The 17,687-nt window shown below is 36.1% G+C and overlaps 1 protein-coding gene across 3 annotated transcripts in view; it reads left to right on the plus strand.

The window, feature by feature from the left end:
• The window catches only part of SPAG1 (sperm associated antigen 1), a 39,865-nt gene that overhangs the window by 15,846 nt on the left and 6,332 nt on the right, over window positions 1-17,687 (plus strand). For all 3 annotated transcript variants that reach the window (XM_027903097.1, XM_027903099.1, XM_027903098.1), the window contains exons 11-16: window positions 5,770-6,201; window positions 6,577-6,676; window positions 9,638-9,790; window positions 13,002-13,177; window positions 15,085-15,226; window positions 16,169-16,295. In XM_027903097.1, coding sequence (XP_027758898.1) covers window positions 5,770-6,201; window positions 6,577-6,676; window positions 9,638-9,790; window positions 13,002-13,177; window positions 15,085-15,226; window positions 16,169-16,295 — 1,130 coding nt within the window. The remainder of the gene's footprint in view (window positions 1-5,769; window positions 6,202-6,576; window positions 6,677-9,637; window positions 9,791-13,001; window positions 13,178-15,084; window positions 15,227-16,168; window positions 16,296-17,687) is intronic.

Here is a 17,687-nt window from a genome sequence, read left to right on the forward strand (position 1 = left end):
TATGTTTTCTGTGCCTATGTAGTTCTTGATCTTGAAATTAAACCAGTCTGTTAGTTTTCCAACTTAATTGTGAATGTTAGACTGTACATGTGTGATATAACGATGCATTATTTGCATACAGGTTTAAGGAAAATACATTTTTCAAAATCAGTTGGTGTTCACTAAGTCTCCTCAGCTATAACCCTGGAAGAAAGGATGGATGGTGTCCCTAGCCTTAAATATCAGTTAATTTGGGGTTGCTTTCTGCTAGGAACATTCAGATGACTGTGTGCCTTCTAGCTCCATAGGAAGACTCCCATTCTGTTAATGAAAGGTTAGGCTTTTAACCATAGGGAGGATTGTCAACTGACGTCAATGGCATATGTGTTCACGTGAAATACTTGACTGATTTTGAGGTTTAAGTGGCAAGCATCTTCATAGATTACTCTGTTTTCTTGTGCAGCTGGAAACAAGTAGAAATTTAATTCAATTAATGAATAAAAATGTTCTATGAACCTAACAGCAATAGGTAGACTAAACATCTTGCATGTCTTCTCTGTGCATCTAGTCATGTAGTCACTGGCAGTCCAGTAGTCCTGTCATGTAATCACATTTATTTCACATTCTAGTTAACACATTCTTGCTAAGTTTGCAATTTGGAGATTGGGGGGAAAAGTATTTTTTGTTTTCTTTAGCTCTGAAGAGCTAATGTGTTAATGTTTCATGGCTTTTCACAGAGAACAGTGAGTAAGGTCTTAGATTTGCATTTTGAAGTTTTTGATTTGTTGAGGAGCAAAGTGTGTTTGGTAGGAGACAGTTAACTACTCCAGTGATCAGTTGTGCTTGCTGTAGTATTTTTGGCATTCCTGGTATTGCTTTCTGCTCTCCTCTACCACTGAGACTCTGAGGTAATTGAGATTAACCAACCAATAGTGTTGGTTAATGCTTACTGGCTGCTCTGTGTCCCTAATCTCCCGGCCTTTATGCCATATATGAATTCACACCTATCCAACTCTTATTTTGCATTAGTCTCTGTGACTAGAATGTTACTATAATAGAAGTTTCTTTGCCATTATACTCTTGAGTAATTGTCTCAACTCTGTTCTCCTTATGGTTAGAAGACTTATTGATGAGGTCTTGTATGAAGACATTTGGCCACCTTGTTATCTGATCTATTAATTATTCTGTATTCCATGATCCCTTTTCCTGTGGTTTTTGTTTATTTGCTATTTTTGGTGGGGTTTTTTTGTTTTGTTTTGTTTTGGTTTTTTTTAAGAATTGTAATCTCTCTGGAGAAGGAACCCTTATTTATAATTCATTTGTACAATGTGTAACACAGTGGGGCCCAACCTTTTGCTTTTAGTCTCTCTTGCAAGCTTGCAATATGAAAAATTTGTGCATGTTAAAACAAACAATATTGAAAGTGCACCCAAGAATGGCATTTGCAATGCATATCCTGAAGTTAAGAAAACCCCTTAATTACAGGGTCAGTCATTTTTCATTTTTATAAAAAGAGACTGCTCCTAAGCAGAGATCAGAGTTATTTGAGAAGTCTGTTTTATTTTCTGGTTCAGAACCAACCAGCTACAATCTCAAGGATCTAAACCAAGAACACATAATACAAAAGAGATACTTGCTGACAGTGTGTGGCAAATGAAGAAAAAGTATTTTAAAATTTCCAAAGTTAATCTGTAGAGACTTGAAACATTCCAGTTGCCTTCATGGGTAGCTCGTCCAGAGCAGATGAAAATGTTTACAGGCTTCATAATAGGTGACTTCCCTGTGAACTGGACATAGATACGTTGTTTTTCATTCTGCCACTGTTATTCTTGTGCCATGCTTCGGGAGGATAAACACTTTGTGTAGCTGGAAATTAATTTTAAATGAAAGACAGTGGCATCCATTAAACAAAAACCCCAAACTGCAAGTATTCCTTTTGGAGTATTTGGTAGGTTTGTTGTGTTTTGGTTTGTGGGTTTTTTTGTGGTTTGTTTTGTTTTTTTTTTTTTTTTTTNTTTTTAATGAAAGGGTAATGAGGCATGACAGCAATGATTTATGTTTTCTGTGCCTATGTAGTTCTTGATCTTGAAATTAAACCAGTCTGTTAGTTTTCCAACTTAATTGTGAATGTTAGACTGTACATGTGTGATATAACGATGCATTATTTGCATACAGGTTTAAGGAAAATACATTTTTCAAAATCAGTTGGTGTTCACTAAGTCTCCTCAGCTATAACCCTGGAAGAAAGGATGGATGGTGTCCCTAGCATTAAATATCAGTTAATTTGGGGTTGCTTTCTACTAGGAACATTCAGATGACTGTGTGCCTTCTAGCTCCATAGGAAGACTCCCATTCTGTTAATGAAAGGTTAGGCTTTTAACCATAGGGAGGATTGTCAACTGACGTCAATGGCATATGTGTTCACGTGAAATACTTGACTGATTTTGAGGTTTAAGTGGCAAGCATCTTCATAGATTACTCTGTTTTCTTGTGCAGCTGGAAACAAATAGAAATTTAATTCAATTAGTGAATAAAAATGTTCTATGAACCTAACAGCAATAGGTAGACTAAACATCTTGCATGTCTTTTCTGTACATCTAGTCATGTAGTCACTGGCAGTCCAGTAGTCCTGTCATGTAATCACATTTATTTTACATTCTAGTTAACACATTCTTACTAAGTTTGCAATTTAGAGATTGGGTGGAAAAGTATTTTTTGTTTTCTTTAGCTCTGAAGAGCTAATGTGTTAATGTTTCATGGCTTTTCACAGAGAGCAGTGAGTAAGGTCTTAAATTTGCATTTTGAAGTTTTTGATTTGTTGAGGAGCAAAGTGTATTTGGTAGGAGACAGTTAACTACTCCAGTGATCAGTTGTGCTTGCTGTAGTATTTTTGGCATTCCTGGTATTGCTTTCTGCTCTCCTCTACCACTAAGACTCTGAGGTAATTGAGATTAACCAACCAATAGTGTTGGTTAATGCTTACTGGCTGCTCTGTATCCCTAATCTCCCGGCCTTTATGCCATATATGAATTCACACCTATCCAACTCTTATTTTGCATTAGTCTCTGTGACTAGAATGTTACTATAATAGAAGTTTCTTTGCCATTATACTCTTGAGTAATTGTCTCTACTCTGTTCTCCTTATGGTTAGAAGACTTATTGATGAGGTCTTGTATGAAGACATTTGGCCACCTCGTTATCTGATCTAATAATTATTCTGTATTCCATGATCCCTTTTCCTGTGATTTTTGTTTATTTGCTATTTTTGGTGGGGTTTTTTTGTTTTGGTTTGGTTTTTTTTAAGAATTGTAATCTCTCTGGAGAAGGAACCCTTATTTATAATTCATTTGTACAATGTGTAACACAGTGGGGCCCAACCTTTTGCTTTTAGTCTCTCTTGCAAGCTTGCAATATGAAAAATTTGTGCATGTTAAAACAAACAATATTGAAAATGCACCCAAGAATGGCATTTGCAATGCATATCCTGAAGTTAAGAAAACCCCTTAATTACAGGGTCAGTCATTTTTCATTTTTATAAAAAGAGACTGCTCCTAAGCAGAGATCAGAGTTATTTGAGAAGTCTGTTTTATTTTCTGGTTCAGAACCAACCAGCTACAATCTCAAGGATCTAAACCAAGAACACATAACACAAAAGAGATACTTGCTGACAGTGTGTGGCAAATGAAGAAAAAGTATTTTAAAATTTTCAAAGTTAATCTGTAGAGACTTGAAACATTCGAGTTGCCTTCATAGGTAGCTAGTCCAGAGCGGATGAAAATGTTTACAGGCTTCATAATAGGTGACTTCCCTGTGAACTGGGCATAGATACGTTGTTTTTCATTCTGCCACTGTTATTCTTGTGCCATGCTTCAGGACGATAAACACTTTGAGTAGCTGGAAATTAATTTTAAATGAAAGATAGTGGCATCCATTAAACAAAAACCCCAAACTGCAAGTATTCCTTTTGGAGTATTTGGTAGGTTTGTTGTGTTTTGTTTTGTTGTTGTTGGTTTTTTTTTTTTTTTAAGTTTTATGATGGTCTTTCCTTTTTAAGTTTCTTACTTTAGTAGTAACATAAATTAAAATACTTTCTAGATTTTATTTGTTGTCATTCTGGTCAAAACTCTGCCCATACTTCTTAATACCTTTCTTAAATTTTCTTTGGAATTTATAGTGCATATACAGGTGGTTTTTTTAAAGAAAAGTTCATAAGCACTGATTTTTTTATTTTTAGCCCAGAATGCTGCTTCACGAATACATTTCTCTGCAGAGACCAATACAGGAACTTTGTGTTATAAACACTGAAACTGAAAGATAACTATATTTGAGAAATATATCTGTACAATTTTGTGCATGTTGTTTACTCAGTCCAGAAATATTTAGGGAATTAGTACTACCCACCAACTAAACAAGGTAGCTGTGAGTATTCCTATTTTCTGGGGGACTCCAAGTGCTATGTTTCCAGTTTAATCCAGGACTGATTCTGTGCACTTCATCTTCAGGAAATTTACTCCTGTATTCAGGGAGTGATGGTCACATTAATGACATTCACATCACATTTTGTCTGCATCCCTTGTTCTTCCTTTTTCTCTAGCAGTTGGGATGCTCTTCAAGAGTGTTTTGCTCTGTTTTCTAAAAACTTGTCCTATCACCTGTTTTTTTGTGAAAAATTTTTTTTTCTGTTTTATTGAATGTATGCATAAATAATAACTTTTCTAGAAATGTCTGGGTGGGTAGATCTATCGTATTATTGTGCCCACATGGTATTTCAAAACAGACACCACAACTAGGGAAGAGGCAGTTGGAGCTTTTTTCTGTTAGACACTAGAGAATTTATTGCTTTTTTAAAAATTTATGCTTTCCCATTTTTGGGATTTTTGATTTCAGTAACATTTTACGCATTAAAAAATAAATTCGTTTGTAACAACCTGGAGTTCAGTCATGTAGAGTCAACTTCAGATGTTTTGTTTGAGTTAACTGCACGTATCACTGTAATATATGAAGGCATGAAAAAATTCTGTTGGATAGATAAATATTTCAAGTTAAGGGAAGGTGAAAACCCAGCATCTTTAGAGTACCATAACACGGAGTTGCCTTTCTGAGAATAGTAATATCATGAGTCAGGCTCTCTGCAGAAATCTCTATTTGAATGATGCAGTAGTAATCTGGTAGGGATTCAGGTGAATAAGGAAAATGGAGATGTTCTTATCTGATACCCTTATTCTATAATTTTTCCTAATTAAGTTGGTGATAAATAATAGTGAATGTTGAATGATCAGAAGTATGTATAAGAGGGGTTTTAACATTGTGTTTAAATGAAAACTCCTCGAGAAGGATTTAGAAGCTTTTATCCCCCCTATTCTGTGTTGTATTTGTGGAGAGTTTTGAAGTGCACAGCGTTGCTGGTTGTTAGCTGTGTGATGTAATTTCAGCATGCAAGCGTTATGATTTGGTCATGGAAAATCAAAGTATCCGTGTGGTCATAGCCAGTCTGTAAAGAGTTAATTTCAAGGTGAACTCTACCATTCTGGAGCTACAGGACAGGGGTTCCCATGTGACCAGCAAGGAGAAATGAGATTTCATAGTAACACCTTCTCAACAGCAATAGTAAGTTGGAATTTTCCTGTGTCCTCGGAAGCGTTTTCTGAAGCAGATAAATCTTGGTAGCAGTGGGATGCCTGCGGGATTTGGCCCCGTGCCCTGTGGCAGCCCCACACCCCCCCGCGCTGGCAGGACGGTAGTTCGTTCCGATGATGCGGGCTCCAGCCCAGCTCATTAACTTCCTTGCAGGAACCGCTGTGCCAGTGGCAGCCGAGGCAGCGGCCGGAGAGCCTGCCATGGGCAACGCGCACAGAAAGTTCCGTAGCAAAGGAGGCGGCGGCAAGGCGGAGGACAGAGAGAAGCAGAAGAAGAAGGAGCCCGCTGAGAGCGGATTAAAAAAAGGCACATCAGAGAAAAAAGCAGAAAAGCAGTTGTCAGACCATGAAGGTGAAATTAATGGCTATGTACACAGCGAGCAGAAGAGTGAAGGCTCTGAATCTGGGAGCTCCAGGTGGCACAGCGCAGGGTCTCAGACGACTGAGACTGGTGGTACCAGTTCTACTTTGCTTCCTCCTACTGCAGCGAAACTAAAAAGCGAAGGAAACGAGTTATTTAAGAGTGGGCAGTTTGGAGAAGCTGTGCTCAAATACTCGGAAGCAATTGAATATGTCATTGGTCTAGGTAAGTGTAATACCTTATACTTAAATCCAGACTGTTTAGACGATTCAGAGGATCTACAGATGAACTAACTTAGTCTGTTGCTGATTTTTGGCAGTAAATTACTGTGCAGTAAATTCTCATTTCAGTAGACAGCAATTCATGTGACAGAAAATATAGGAATAAAAGTAATGTTTTAATTTCCTTGAGGCAGAGCTGTTGGCATTTATTTATGTTTGAATAATTACGTGTTCTAGGTGATATGATAAAGAAAAGCTCCTTAAAGCTTTGCAGTGTCAGCAAACTGCATCACTGCAGTGCAACTTGGAGCATGCAAGTCTTTAATTCTTGAGTGTCATTTTAGTAATGGTCTTTGATTTTAATTGTAACTTCTTTTAGGAGAACAAAGTCCAGATGATTTAAGTATCTTGTACTCAAACAGAGCAGCATGTTACCTCAAAGAAGGGAACTGCAGTGACTGCATTCAGGATTGTAACAGGTAAATTGAAACCTCCCATGTAGAGCAACATTCCTGATGATTAAACATTTAGCTGATATATTACTATTGCAGTTTGACTCAGAACAATATCAATAAAGTCTGATGCCCTTTCTAAATGACAGATATCTTTGTCAGTTATATAAAAAATCACATAGAACTTAGGGAAGGAGTAACTTTTAACTGACTGTCTTGCTGTATAAGGGCAGTTTTTAAGCTTCTTGTGTACATAGAGATGCATAGCAGGATTAAAATTTTTAATGTAAAAGCAGGTTTGCAATGGTGTTTTGCAATAACTTGTATGTAAAAGCTTTGTTAAGGAAGATGCCTGTCACAGAGTTGCAAATTGCTTTCAAGTGTGTATATGGTATATGTGTATGTGTTCTCTGTGTTTGCTTTGTTGTTTTGATTTGGGGTTTTTTAATATATACTTTGTATAGTTATAAACTGTAATTATAGCTGTTCAGGAATTGAACTGAAGTCCTTTCTGCTTATTCTGACTCTTAAGGACACAGGAGTTAGAAAAGATCAGACACCTTCAATAACTTCCAAACATTGCCTTCCACTAAATTAGTAATTGTATTTCTGATATACATTTTTTAAACATTTTCATAGATTGAGTTAGTAATGCTGAGGCTTAAGGTGCAAAAAAAATCCTAAAACAATTAGAAATCATATCAATTAATCAGTTAAGTTAGCAGCACAACCCATCTGCTAAAAGCTTCCAAAACTAGAAATAAAATAAGCATGTACCTTCGTAGTAACAAAATATTTAACTTACTGTATATATTCTACCTGACAAAACAGTTTCTGAAAAAAAAGACTCGTTTGCAATATTTTGTTAAAACATGCAGGACTACAGTCAGCTGGTCGATAAAACAAGAACCATCACATTTTTCTCTCCAGGAGGTTTGAAGTGTGCAAGACTTCAGCTGAAATCAGTAATACAATGGTTTTGGTTTTGTATTCTTACCAATTGGGAGCTTAATGATAGTGTCCTTACTGTCGTGCATATTTTCTGAATGCACAAGGACCTGTGATGCTCAGTGGTAGAAATAATTTAGAGCCTGGGAAGCAGGAATGCAAAACTACATACATATGTAAATTAGACAGTGTCAAACAAGTCTTCTCTAGGCAACACAACATAAAGATTTACAAACAGGTTACTCGATTTCAAGGTAAAAAGTTGTTTAGTGCTGATACTTGTGATATAAAATAAGTATTTAATGTTTATCTTTTATTGAGTTTTAGCTATTTGGGGCTTAGATTTGTATAAAAATCCCTGTGTTGGATCTCTTGTCTCAAGACTGTGGTTTGGTGGTGTTACAGAGAGTGAAATAAGGCTCCCACGTACTGATGTTAGTTTCCTCAGTACTATTTTGTTGTTTGGTCCCTGTATCATCTTTGCACTCTACCCTGAAAATGTAGTTTTCCATTCCCACTATTCTTCAAGTAATGTTGTCTTCCCCTGAATTTAGTTATGGTTGTTTTTCCCTTCATTCTTGATGTTAGAAACTTGAAATTGTGTTAATATTCTTCTGAGTTACAGAATGTCAGGCATTTTTGCAGACATTTTGTGGGGGCTGTGATGTTGTGCACAGTTGTGGCAGCGTGAGAGAAATTGGAACATTTGAAGTATTCATGATGTTGAAATTGGAATTGTATTTCCTAGAAATCATAGTTTCTCTAGCTTTAGGAGGAGTAATGGTGCAAAGCCAATTTACATCAGAGAAGGCCAACAGCCTCCTTACGCTTATAAACAGGAGCACAGCCAGTGGGATTGAGGGAGGTGATTATCCCCTCCTAGTCAGCATCTGTTAGACAACACTATGGTAACTGCTGCTTTTCAGCTTCCTCAGTACAAGAACCACAGTGATCACCTGGAGTTCAGTGAAGTGTCACAGAGGAGGTTGTGGGCTCTGGAGTATTTCCCTGAAGAGGAGAGGCTGGGTTTGTTCAGCTTGGAGGAGAATGGCTTCCAGGGGTTCTAGGAGCAGCCTGCCAGTACCTGTGAGGAGATTATCCACATATGAATCCTGGCTCGTGCTGTCAGTGTTGTGGGAGGACAAGAGGCAAAGACAAAAATAGAACCACACAAGGTTTGGGACTGTGTATTAGGAGAAACCTCCCCATAAACAGTGTGGGGCATTGCAACAGATTGCCTGGAGATGTTGTGCAGAAGTTCCCTTGGAGGTTTTCAAGGCCCAGCTGTATCAAGCCCTGAGCAACCTTTTCTGATCTTGGAGTTGACCATACCTGGGTTGGACCTGGGACATCCCAGCCTGAATTACTTTATGACTCCATGAAATCTAATTGTCTAGACTAATTTTAATTGCAGTATTTCAAAGCTGATCCTTCTTTCTCTTTAGCAAGAGTCATTGATTAAAAAAAAGAAAATAAGTACTTTGTGGACTGCTTCTTCATGTTGCTGGAAAAGCACGTGGTGTTTGTAAGGACTTCTGATGGCAGTGTTGAACTCTGTGTTCACCAGGCAATTAGAAGAGTAAACAGACACAAGACAGGCAAAAACCTAAAAGCCAAAGACAGGTGTATATTCATGTCTTACTGACTATATTTTTTATGTGCATACTTTTCTGTAAGGAGGAAGTATTGAAAGCTATGTACGCGAAAGCACTTGAAACTCTCGTAGATCTAGGCATGTCTTAAGAAAAATGGCTTTTGCTCTTAAACAACTGCCATTGCATTAGCATATCTTGGTGATGAATGCAGTTTTCCACATGGAGTAGAGTAAGCTGTAGTAAAAACTAATCATTTCAAAACTGTAATTTAGGGTATTAATGAATTTAGGGTGAACCACTTAGTCCCATTTTCCTTAGTTGTGTTACTGGAAAGCCCGTCTGCAATCACAAGGTTATGTATAGTTGTGTATATTATAAAATATTTTTATTATTATTATTTCAGTTACTCTGTTTCAATCCTGTATTTCTCTTTTGTTTTCTCCAGAGCTCTGGAGCTTCAACCATTTTCCCTTAAGCCTCTTCTACGACGAGCAATAGCAAATGAGTCAATGGAGCGGTATCGACAGGCATACATTGATTATAAAACAGTCCTACAAATAGACAGCAGCATCCAAGCAGCAAATGATAGTGCTAATAGGTAACTCCACGTACAAATTTTCTGATATCAGTCAAAACGGAAAAGTAGACTTTAAATTTGTTTCTTTCACATGCTCCCTCTGTTCTGTATCCCTCATAGTTGTCATCACAACTAGTGCATTACAGGACTGACTGTTTCATTTAGTTGTTTTCCCATAATTTCAGTTTTCCTCTGCCAGCTGTAGATAACTTTCTGGTTTTTTAAAAATATAATATTTTAAAGTTGGAGGTCTTTTTAGCTAGTGCTTCTACTTGTTTCTTTCCTAAGTTGTATTTTGTGCCATATAAAATTATACTCTAAGGTCCATACGTTTTCTCTGACATTTCTCTTTCCTTTTTGTATTAACAATCTTTCTGTAGCAGTTGAGGATTTATGTTAAGTGTAAATCTTTCAGTGTGCTGCAGTTGTGAAAACTCTGAATTAGCTTGATACTGTGGTTGACTATAAAACTTAGAGGTGTAAGAGACATAATTGAATGTTATCTTTGACTTAAGTATTAATACTTCCAGCATTAATTCTTGCTACCAGAGAGATCTAAATTTCTGTAATTATATTTTCATACTATAAAGTCAGTGTATACACACTATTGTAATTGTGTTCTCATTAACATAGAGTAAGTACTTAAGTGTATGAATTATAGGATTTTAACATTCCCTATTCTTTCCTTTTCAATTTAATGGACAGAAAAAAAAGAATATGTGAAAGCAGAACAGGCATTAATGATTGAGCAGGAACACACAAGCATGAGACTTTCAACAATGGAATCTATTACCTTTTTTTTTTACTCTTGAAGGCAAGGCCTTGAACACTTGCACTATTACCTCATTAAAAAGTCCATAATATCTTTTTTTAAATTCTGCTTATTTGGCCAGAGAAGATCATGACACTTTATCATCTGCTCTTACAATTCCTATTTTTTGATAACACAACAAATAGTTACTAATCTCCTGTATCTATGGTGATAATTGAGCACTTGGATTGGTGAGATAACTGCTTTCCCTGGTATCTATGTAATTATTACACTTCTTAAAAATCTTTTTGACTTATTTTCTCTGCAGATACTCTTTTAATGTTTCTCCTTGACTTGTAACTTGCTTACTAATAAGCTTCTCTCCCTTTTTCCCCTTAACACTCTTCCTTTTCTCCTCTCTAGGCCTTCCTTATGTTTTTAGCTTCACTGCTCATTACTCTTTCCTCCCTGGCAACCCATCACCTTATTTCAGCTGCTTCTTCCTTCTTCTCTTCTGCTGGTAATTCATTTTTGCTTGCCAATTGTTAGTTTCTAAAGCCTAGACCTCCTGCGTAATTGAACTTTTACTATAATATTTCTTTAATATTCCATCATTTATGAATTCAACTGAAACTGTTTACCAAATTATTCATTTTAATTTCCAAAGTAAGAGTCCTTTCTAAAAAAGGAATTTTAATAAAACATTACAGTTACTCTGCTGCCTTTTAACTTAAAGGGACAACCCAGAAATGTAGTGTAATTGGTTTTTTTTAATATTAGGGATAGCAGGTCTTAACAACCTGCTTATATTGAAGGATTTCTTGGTTTTTAAATTCCTCTGGGAAGTTGGATGGTGATGCTGTAGGAAGCTGATAGGAAAAACTCATCATCCTACTTGTGTCTGAGAGTGAGTTTGTTAAACCATGTTAAGGCTTGTCTCTCTGCAGTTAAATATCTAAGCAGACTTTCCAAAAATCTTAGAACCAAATGCATATTTTTAATGCAAAAAAAGTGTAGAATTTTTAGTATCAAGCCTTTACGTGATCATTTTGCAATTAAAAGGAATTAATTTGAGTGTAAGTACAAACAAGTATAAACAATTATTTGTTTATCTTGTTTATTAGATGATGTTGAATTGTGCCTTTTATTGGTTCCTGATGTGATTTTTTAGATAAATTGGAAGGACTGATTCTTTTAATGGTATGTGCCAAGTAACTGGAAATTGCATTTCAAGCATGCTTTTAGTTAGTGGCATTTTCCTAGCTTTGTGAACATCAATGGATTTGCTACTTTGTGTATTTTATACAATACAATGTGAGTATTTTATTGTTTGCTTTTCACCGTTAGAAATACGGAAACTCTAATGCATAGGAATATATTTATGCATTTCCTCTTACTAAATGGAAGTTTCAATCCACTTGTCTCAACTCCTTTAATATCAGTGAGGAAACTGCATGAGATAGCTGTATTCAGGTAGTATGTTTTTTACACCTGTATTAGATGGAAATGCACTTGACATAAAAAATTTTAGGTTTATTTGCCATAGTATCAATGTGACTTGCTTTGCTACTCAATTCAGAATTTTCCTCTGTTAAAGGGTGTATTAGACTTACGACCAGTTGAACTTGACTCTTAGGCTTATGTTGAGATTAGATGATGTTTACCTCACTATTATTCTCGTAACTGATTAATATTTGTTGGTTTTTGTTTTTTCGTTTGTTTTTTTAATTATAAAATTTCTAATGGAACCACGAAGTCTCAGGTGGCTTCACTTACTGTGTCTCCAAAACGTAGCACTGCAGTGGGAAGCTCCCATTTGAATGGAATTTGGATTGAGCCTCTCATGGACTGAAATAGTTGACCTATGTATGTGTGTTGGTTTAAGAAAGACTGAACAGTTTTTATATACAATGAGCATATTTTTAAATGGGGATAAGGAGTGATCAGTTAACAAATTTCTGACTGTAAAAGCTCTAAAATGCCACTTAACGCCGCCTACATTGTGACCTGCATTGGTTATTTAGGCAGTTGTTGTGTAACAGGTTTCATTTGACATTTGCAATATTAGGTACCACACTTTGTCTGAGGATACTGTAATCTACACTTGTGATAAATAACACCTATGAACAGCTGAGAAGAACAAACAAAATTAATACATCAATTTTTTTCATATTTCTTTACCAGATGTGGTAGGAACCATTTAGGGCTTAGTTGCAGAATCAGTCATTGGCTCAAATATTAACAGGCCATGCTGAAGTCAACTTGTCTTCTAAATGCCAGCATAAATACTCTAAAAAGTAGAAAAAGTCTAAACCTTAAATGAGTGCAATACCATTGCCTGCTGTCGAAATATTTTTTTAAATTAGTCTGAAGAATAATTGTTGAGTGATTAGAACATTGAATTATTTGATTTGGGTGTTAGTTATTGAAGTGTGAGTTAAATATATAAAAACTCATGTTGGTGGGGCTGTTCTCTTTCAGAATAACGAAGACTTTAATAGATCAGGATGGTCCCAATTGGAGGGAGAAGCTGCCACCAATTCCAGTTGTCCCAGTTGCTGCTCAGCTGCACAGGTGGGATGGAGGAAACTTCACTTCAGAGAATAAGCCTGGAAGTACTGTAGACATCAACAGAGAAGAACAATTGGAAGTGAATTGTATGTATAGCTAATGCAAATATATATACACCAAAAAAAAAAGAAAATAATTTTAATTGAAATGTGGAATATGTTTTAGTAATGTCAAAGAAACTGCTTTAGAAAATACTTTTCAGAGACCTTTATGAAAAACTGAAGTAAATGACTGTCATTTACACGATTGAGTTTAATGTGCTTTGTGGAGCACAGGTATGATAATTTTTTTAAACCACATGATGCACTTTGCAGCATGTAATTTCTGAAATTATATAAAACCAGCAGAAATACTCATCAGCAGTATAGTGAGTCATATAATGAGCATCAGGGATAGTTATATACCTGACATCATAGTATAGTTATAAAAGAGTTTCCCCCCAAAAAACACAACCCAAACAAACATCCAACTTTGATACAAGATGTTTAGGAGTCATCTTTCAAAGATGTTGGTTCTGCAGTTGTCTATACATAATCACTGAGAGCTAAGCTTTAGGAAATGAACTTCCTTCCTGATTTTTTTTCTCTTAGTTGCAGTTTCTGTTTTTCTTCTTCAATAAATCAGATGAAGGAACCTTTCTGGTTCATATTTTATTGACATTAAACATTTCTCTTGCAAAACCATAACTCTATGATATTTTTACTGAAGTATTAATTGGTTCCCCTTTGAGTTTATTTCAATATAAACAAAAGTAGTGCTGAAGATACTCTTTCCTCCATGAACACAGAGGTGGCTGCAGAGCATAACTGGGTTATTGGCCAAATGGGTAGCAGTGATGGAGGTTATCTGTCCATAATGCATTGCTGCCATACTGAATGTCTTAATGTATTTCAAATAGAGCAGGCTTTGGGTAGGCTTTGATTTTAAAATATTACATGAAAACTGTGTAACTATTTTCTTCACTGAAGGATGGCTGACTCTAAGGTTCTGGTTGCCTTCTCAGGGCTCTGCTTCATGTGAGACCTGACAATGGTAGCTGGTGCTGAAAACCTTCAACAGTGTTCAGTCAGCAGTTAAACCTTACTGTTGGCTGACACTTTTTTGTAACAGTTGGGTCTTGTTTTGTGTGTTCTGCAATTTGAGTTATAATTTAGTGGTGTGTTTCATGTAGTTAATTTTCCCCTAAGTTCAGGTTTTCTGGCATAGGAGACTGCCATGTTTTTATGAAAGAACTCAGTGAGTTTAATTATTGGTTAAAACTGACAGGTTTTATACAGTGTTGAAAATCTGAAGCTTGGCAAGGGGCTTATACTCTTTAGCAAGGTGCAAAAAGCAGATTATGATTTACTTAGAGCTATGTTGGTACTTACTGTTTGCTCACAACAGAGACATGAAGCCCAGTCAGGATCTGTTTTTTACCACAAACACAGCTGAAAATCACAGTCTAACCCAAAAGCATATGAAACAATGATGTGGAGTTAAGAATGAAAGGCAATTATGGAAGTATCCCCATCTCCACCTAATGCAATGATTAGTTTGTCATTATCAGCATAGTAATTGTGATAGTTACTTGCAGGAGGAATATCAGATTAAATAGTGGCCACCCTGGTATGATGGTAGAGACCTAGAAGGCTTTTAATCCTGATGATTAAATCTCCACCATTGTAAGTAAAACTAACATCTCAGTGGAGATAGCTAGGCCGTCTTTACCACACAGAGAGGGTAGGTAGGAGGAGGTGGAAGCTCAGAGCTGTCTGTTGCATTCCCATTATTTTCACCCTGGTGCATGGGGAAGTATGTGTTGGGCCAAATGTAGATGTGGTAGTTTATCCCTTTCTTAGAGCAGCATGGAGATAGGGGACAGAAATGGCAAGGTGCAGACCGATAATGACACTCCAGTTGTCAGGCTTTTATTCTTAGTCTGCATAGATTATTCAGCTACCCTTAATGAACTGACCTTCTTATGTAACACTGTGATCTCTTTGTGATGTAGGTGAGGAGGCTATGGAGAAGTTCAAGAGACTGAAAAATGAAGGGAATGATTGTGTAAAAATGGGGGAATATGACGAAGCTATAAATAAATACAGCGAATGCATGAAGTTAAATGCTGAGGAATGTACGGTCTACACTAACAGGTAAAGATCCAAAATCTAAGTCTGCTCTGTGGGATATATTTTCTCACTGCAAATAGAGACTTTACATCCCATCAGTAACTGTTGTGAAAATGGAATTTTTTCCCCACTTGGTTACTATTTCTAATAACAAAGCTGATTTTTTGTTAAACCACATTATTTTCCAAGGGGAGCAAGTATTAATGTCAGTGATATATATCTTAAAATCTTTTATCTAAATAGAGTAAGCAATACTAAAAGTTATAATTAGCATAGTGCAACATTTTTTGAGAATAGTGGCATGATTTGAATTAAAAACTTAACATGCAACAGTAGTACCTCAAATAGGAAGAGTAATAATTCAGAGAAAATGTACATTCTGAGAAAATAAAAGTAGGAACACAGTCATACATCAGCATTATTTTAAGGGTTGACCTAATTCTGTAGTATAATTCTTTATGCTGTAATCTTATCAGCTTTCACAAACTAAGAAGGATTTGATTAGATCAGTAGTTGAATAGGAGACTTCCAAGTAATAATTAGGTACAGAAAGCAGTATTGTTTATTTGGTCTAGAGCACTTTTTTACCCAGAATGGCTGTGTAAAATCCGTATTACCACTATACTATTATTATATTACTGTTTATTGTATTTTATTTATCATATTACATTAACCACTATACTGTAATATTATCCTAACATAGCCTCTGCTTTTAAAATACTTGCATATCTGCCTAACTTTGAGCATTAGTCATACTTATTTTGGCTTTTATTGCAGGAATTGGCCCTCTCTAAATCCATCCAGTGATGTTCTTCACACTTAATGATTTTGATGTACTTTAAAAAAATACCACTGAGACTGAATTATGTGAAATAATGTAATTAACATGTACGAGTCAGATACTGTTAGCACTACAGCACTGTAGAATTTACTTATATTGCAGTGTATTCTGTTTTTCTGTGTTAGAGCTCTCTGTTACTTGAAACTGTATAAATATGAAGAGGCTAAGCAGGATTGTGATCATGTTCTTCAGATAGAAGATTCTAATATTAAAGCTTTTTATAGAAGAGCACTAGCGTACAAAGGATTACAGGTGAGGAAAAAGAACATGGCAGGTATTCTTAAGCACCTCTAAACTTGCTTATCCTCTTCAAAGGCAATGAGGTAGTTGCAGCTGCTGGGTGAAAGCAGACAAAACACAGTGTGATGATCTATTACATTGTAGAGCACTATACATACATAAAACATTATATAAATATTTTTACAACAGAAAAACCTGCATGTTGACATGTAATGATTTGAGAAAACACAGAAATATTGGAATAATGAGGTTTGACTGGAGATCGTTTAAACAATTTTCAAATCTCTTCTAATATCCTAGTATCCTGAGTATCCCAGGATACTAGGGATTTTTTATCTGTCAAAGTGTTTACTATAACTTTGCTGATGACAAATGGATTCTCTCCAAGTCTGTCTTCATCTGTCCAAACGAAAATTGCAAGCTGTCTTTGGGTATCTGTTCATGTTTAAGTGCCTGTCATATTAAACCAGGGGTTTGATTGTCTTTGTTTTCTCTCTATTCTTTCCCCAAAGACATTATGAACCTTTGTCTGTAATGTACTTAGTGGAAGTGTTGATATTCAGCCTTTTCCTTTCCATTTGCACAGTGGTGGTGGTGTCTGTACAGTGCTTATCTTAACACAAAGTACTTAGAGTATTCTTTCACCTGAGCATCATAAATGCAGACTTAGATTGCTCATATCCATCTTGAATGTGACTGCAACTCTTACGTTCCATCACTTGAACTGCACTGCTCCTTTTGTCCATCCCTCTGGTTCTCCTTCTTCAGTGATGTTAAATTAGCCCCTACACTTCATGATTCTTTCACAACAATCCTTGCTCTACTTGTCAGCTCTTACCTGGTATTGAATTATCAGCTTCTCACTTCTGTTGGCTCTCGATGGCAGCTCTTGTCATCTACTTTGTATTAAAAGTTACAAGTGTCTTTAAACAAGCATCTCAAGTGCTTTCTTCGGTGTTGCTCTTTGTAACTGGATGTCTGCCAGCTTTCATCATTGTCCTTCAAATGAAGGACTTACCTCAGACCTCCATTGTATTTGATGCCTTAACAAAGAATGTCCCTGTTGTCTCTCAGCTCTCAGATAACCTGAGGACAACCTGTTAGTGCTTAGCACCAGCCTATTCCCATCCCATGCTGTCATTCCAAATGCAAGTCATAGGAACCAGGGGATCTTTTGTCCTCTGTTAGAGTAGATATGAAACTTGGAAAGTTTGATTAGTTTTCAAAAAAAGGGGAAAAGCCTTAATTTTGTGTAATTTTTTTTTCTGTAACTGTGCCAAGTTACCTTGTATTAATTACCTGTTACCATTACCTGGTATTAATCACCTCTAACTTTGTTGTTGAACTTGGTAAAAATCAGTGCAAATATGAGTATGTAGTGATTCTACCAGTCCAAAAAAAAAG

Source organism: Empidonax traillii, unplaced genomic scaffold, assembly GCF_003031625.1.
Source record: "Empidonax traillii isolate 1590-97213 ecotype Southwest subspecies unplaced genomic scaffold, ASM303162v1 scaffold933:size234345, whole genome shotgun sequence".
Lineage (NCBI taxonomy): Eukaryota > Metazoa > Chordata > Aves > Passeriformes > Tyrannidae > Empidonax > Empidonax traillii.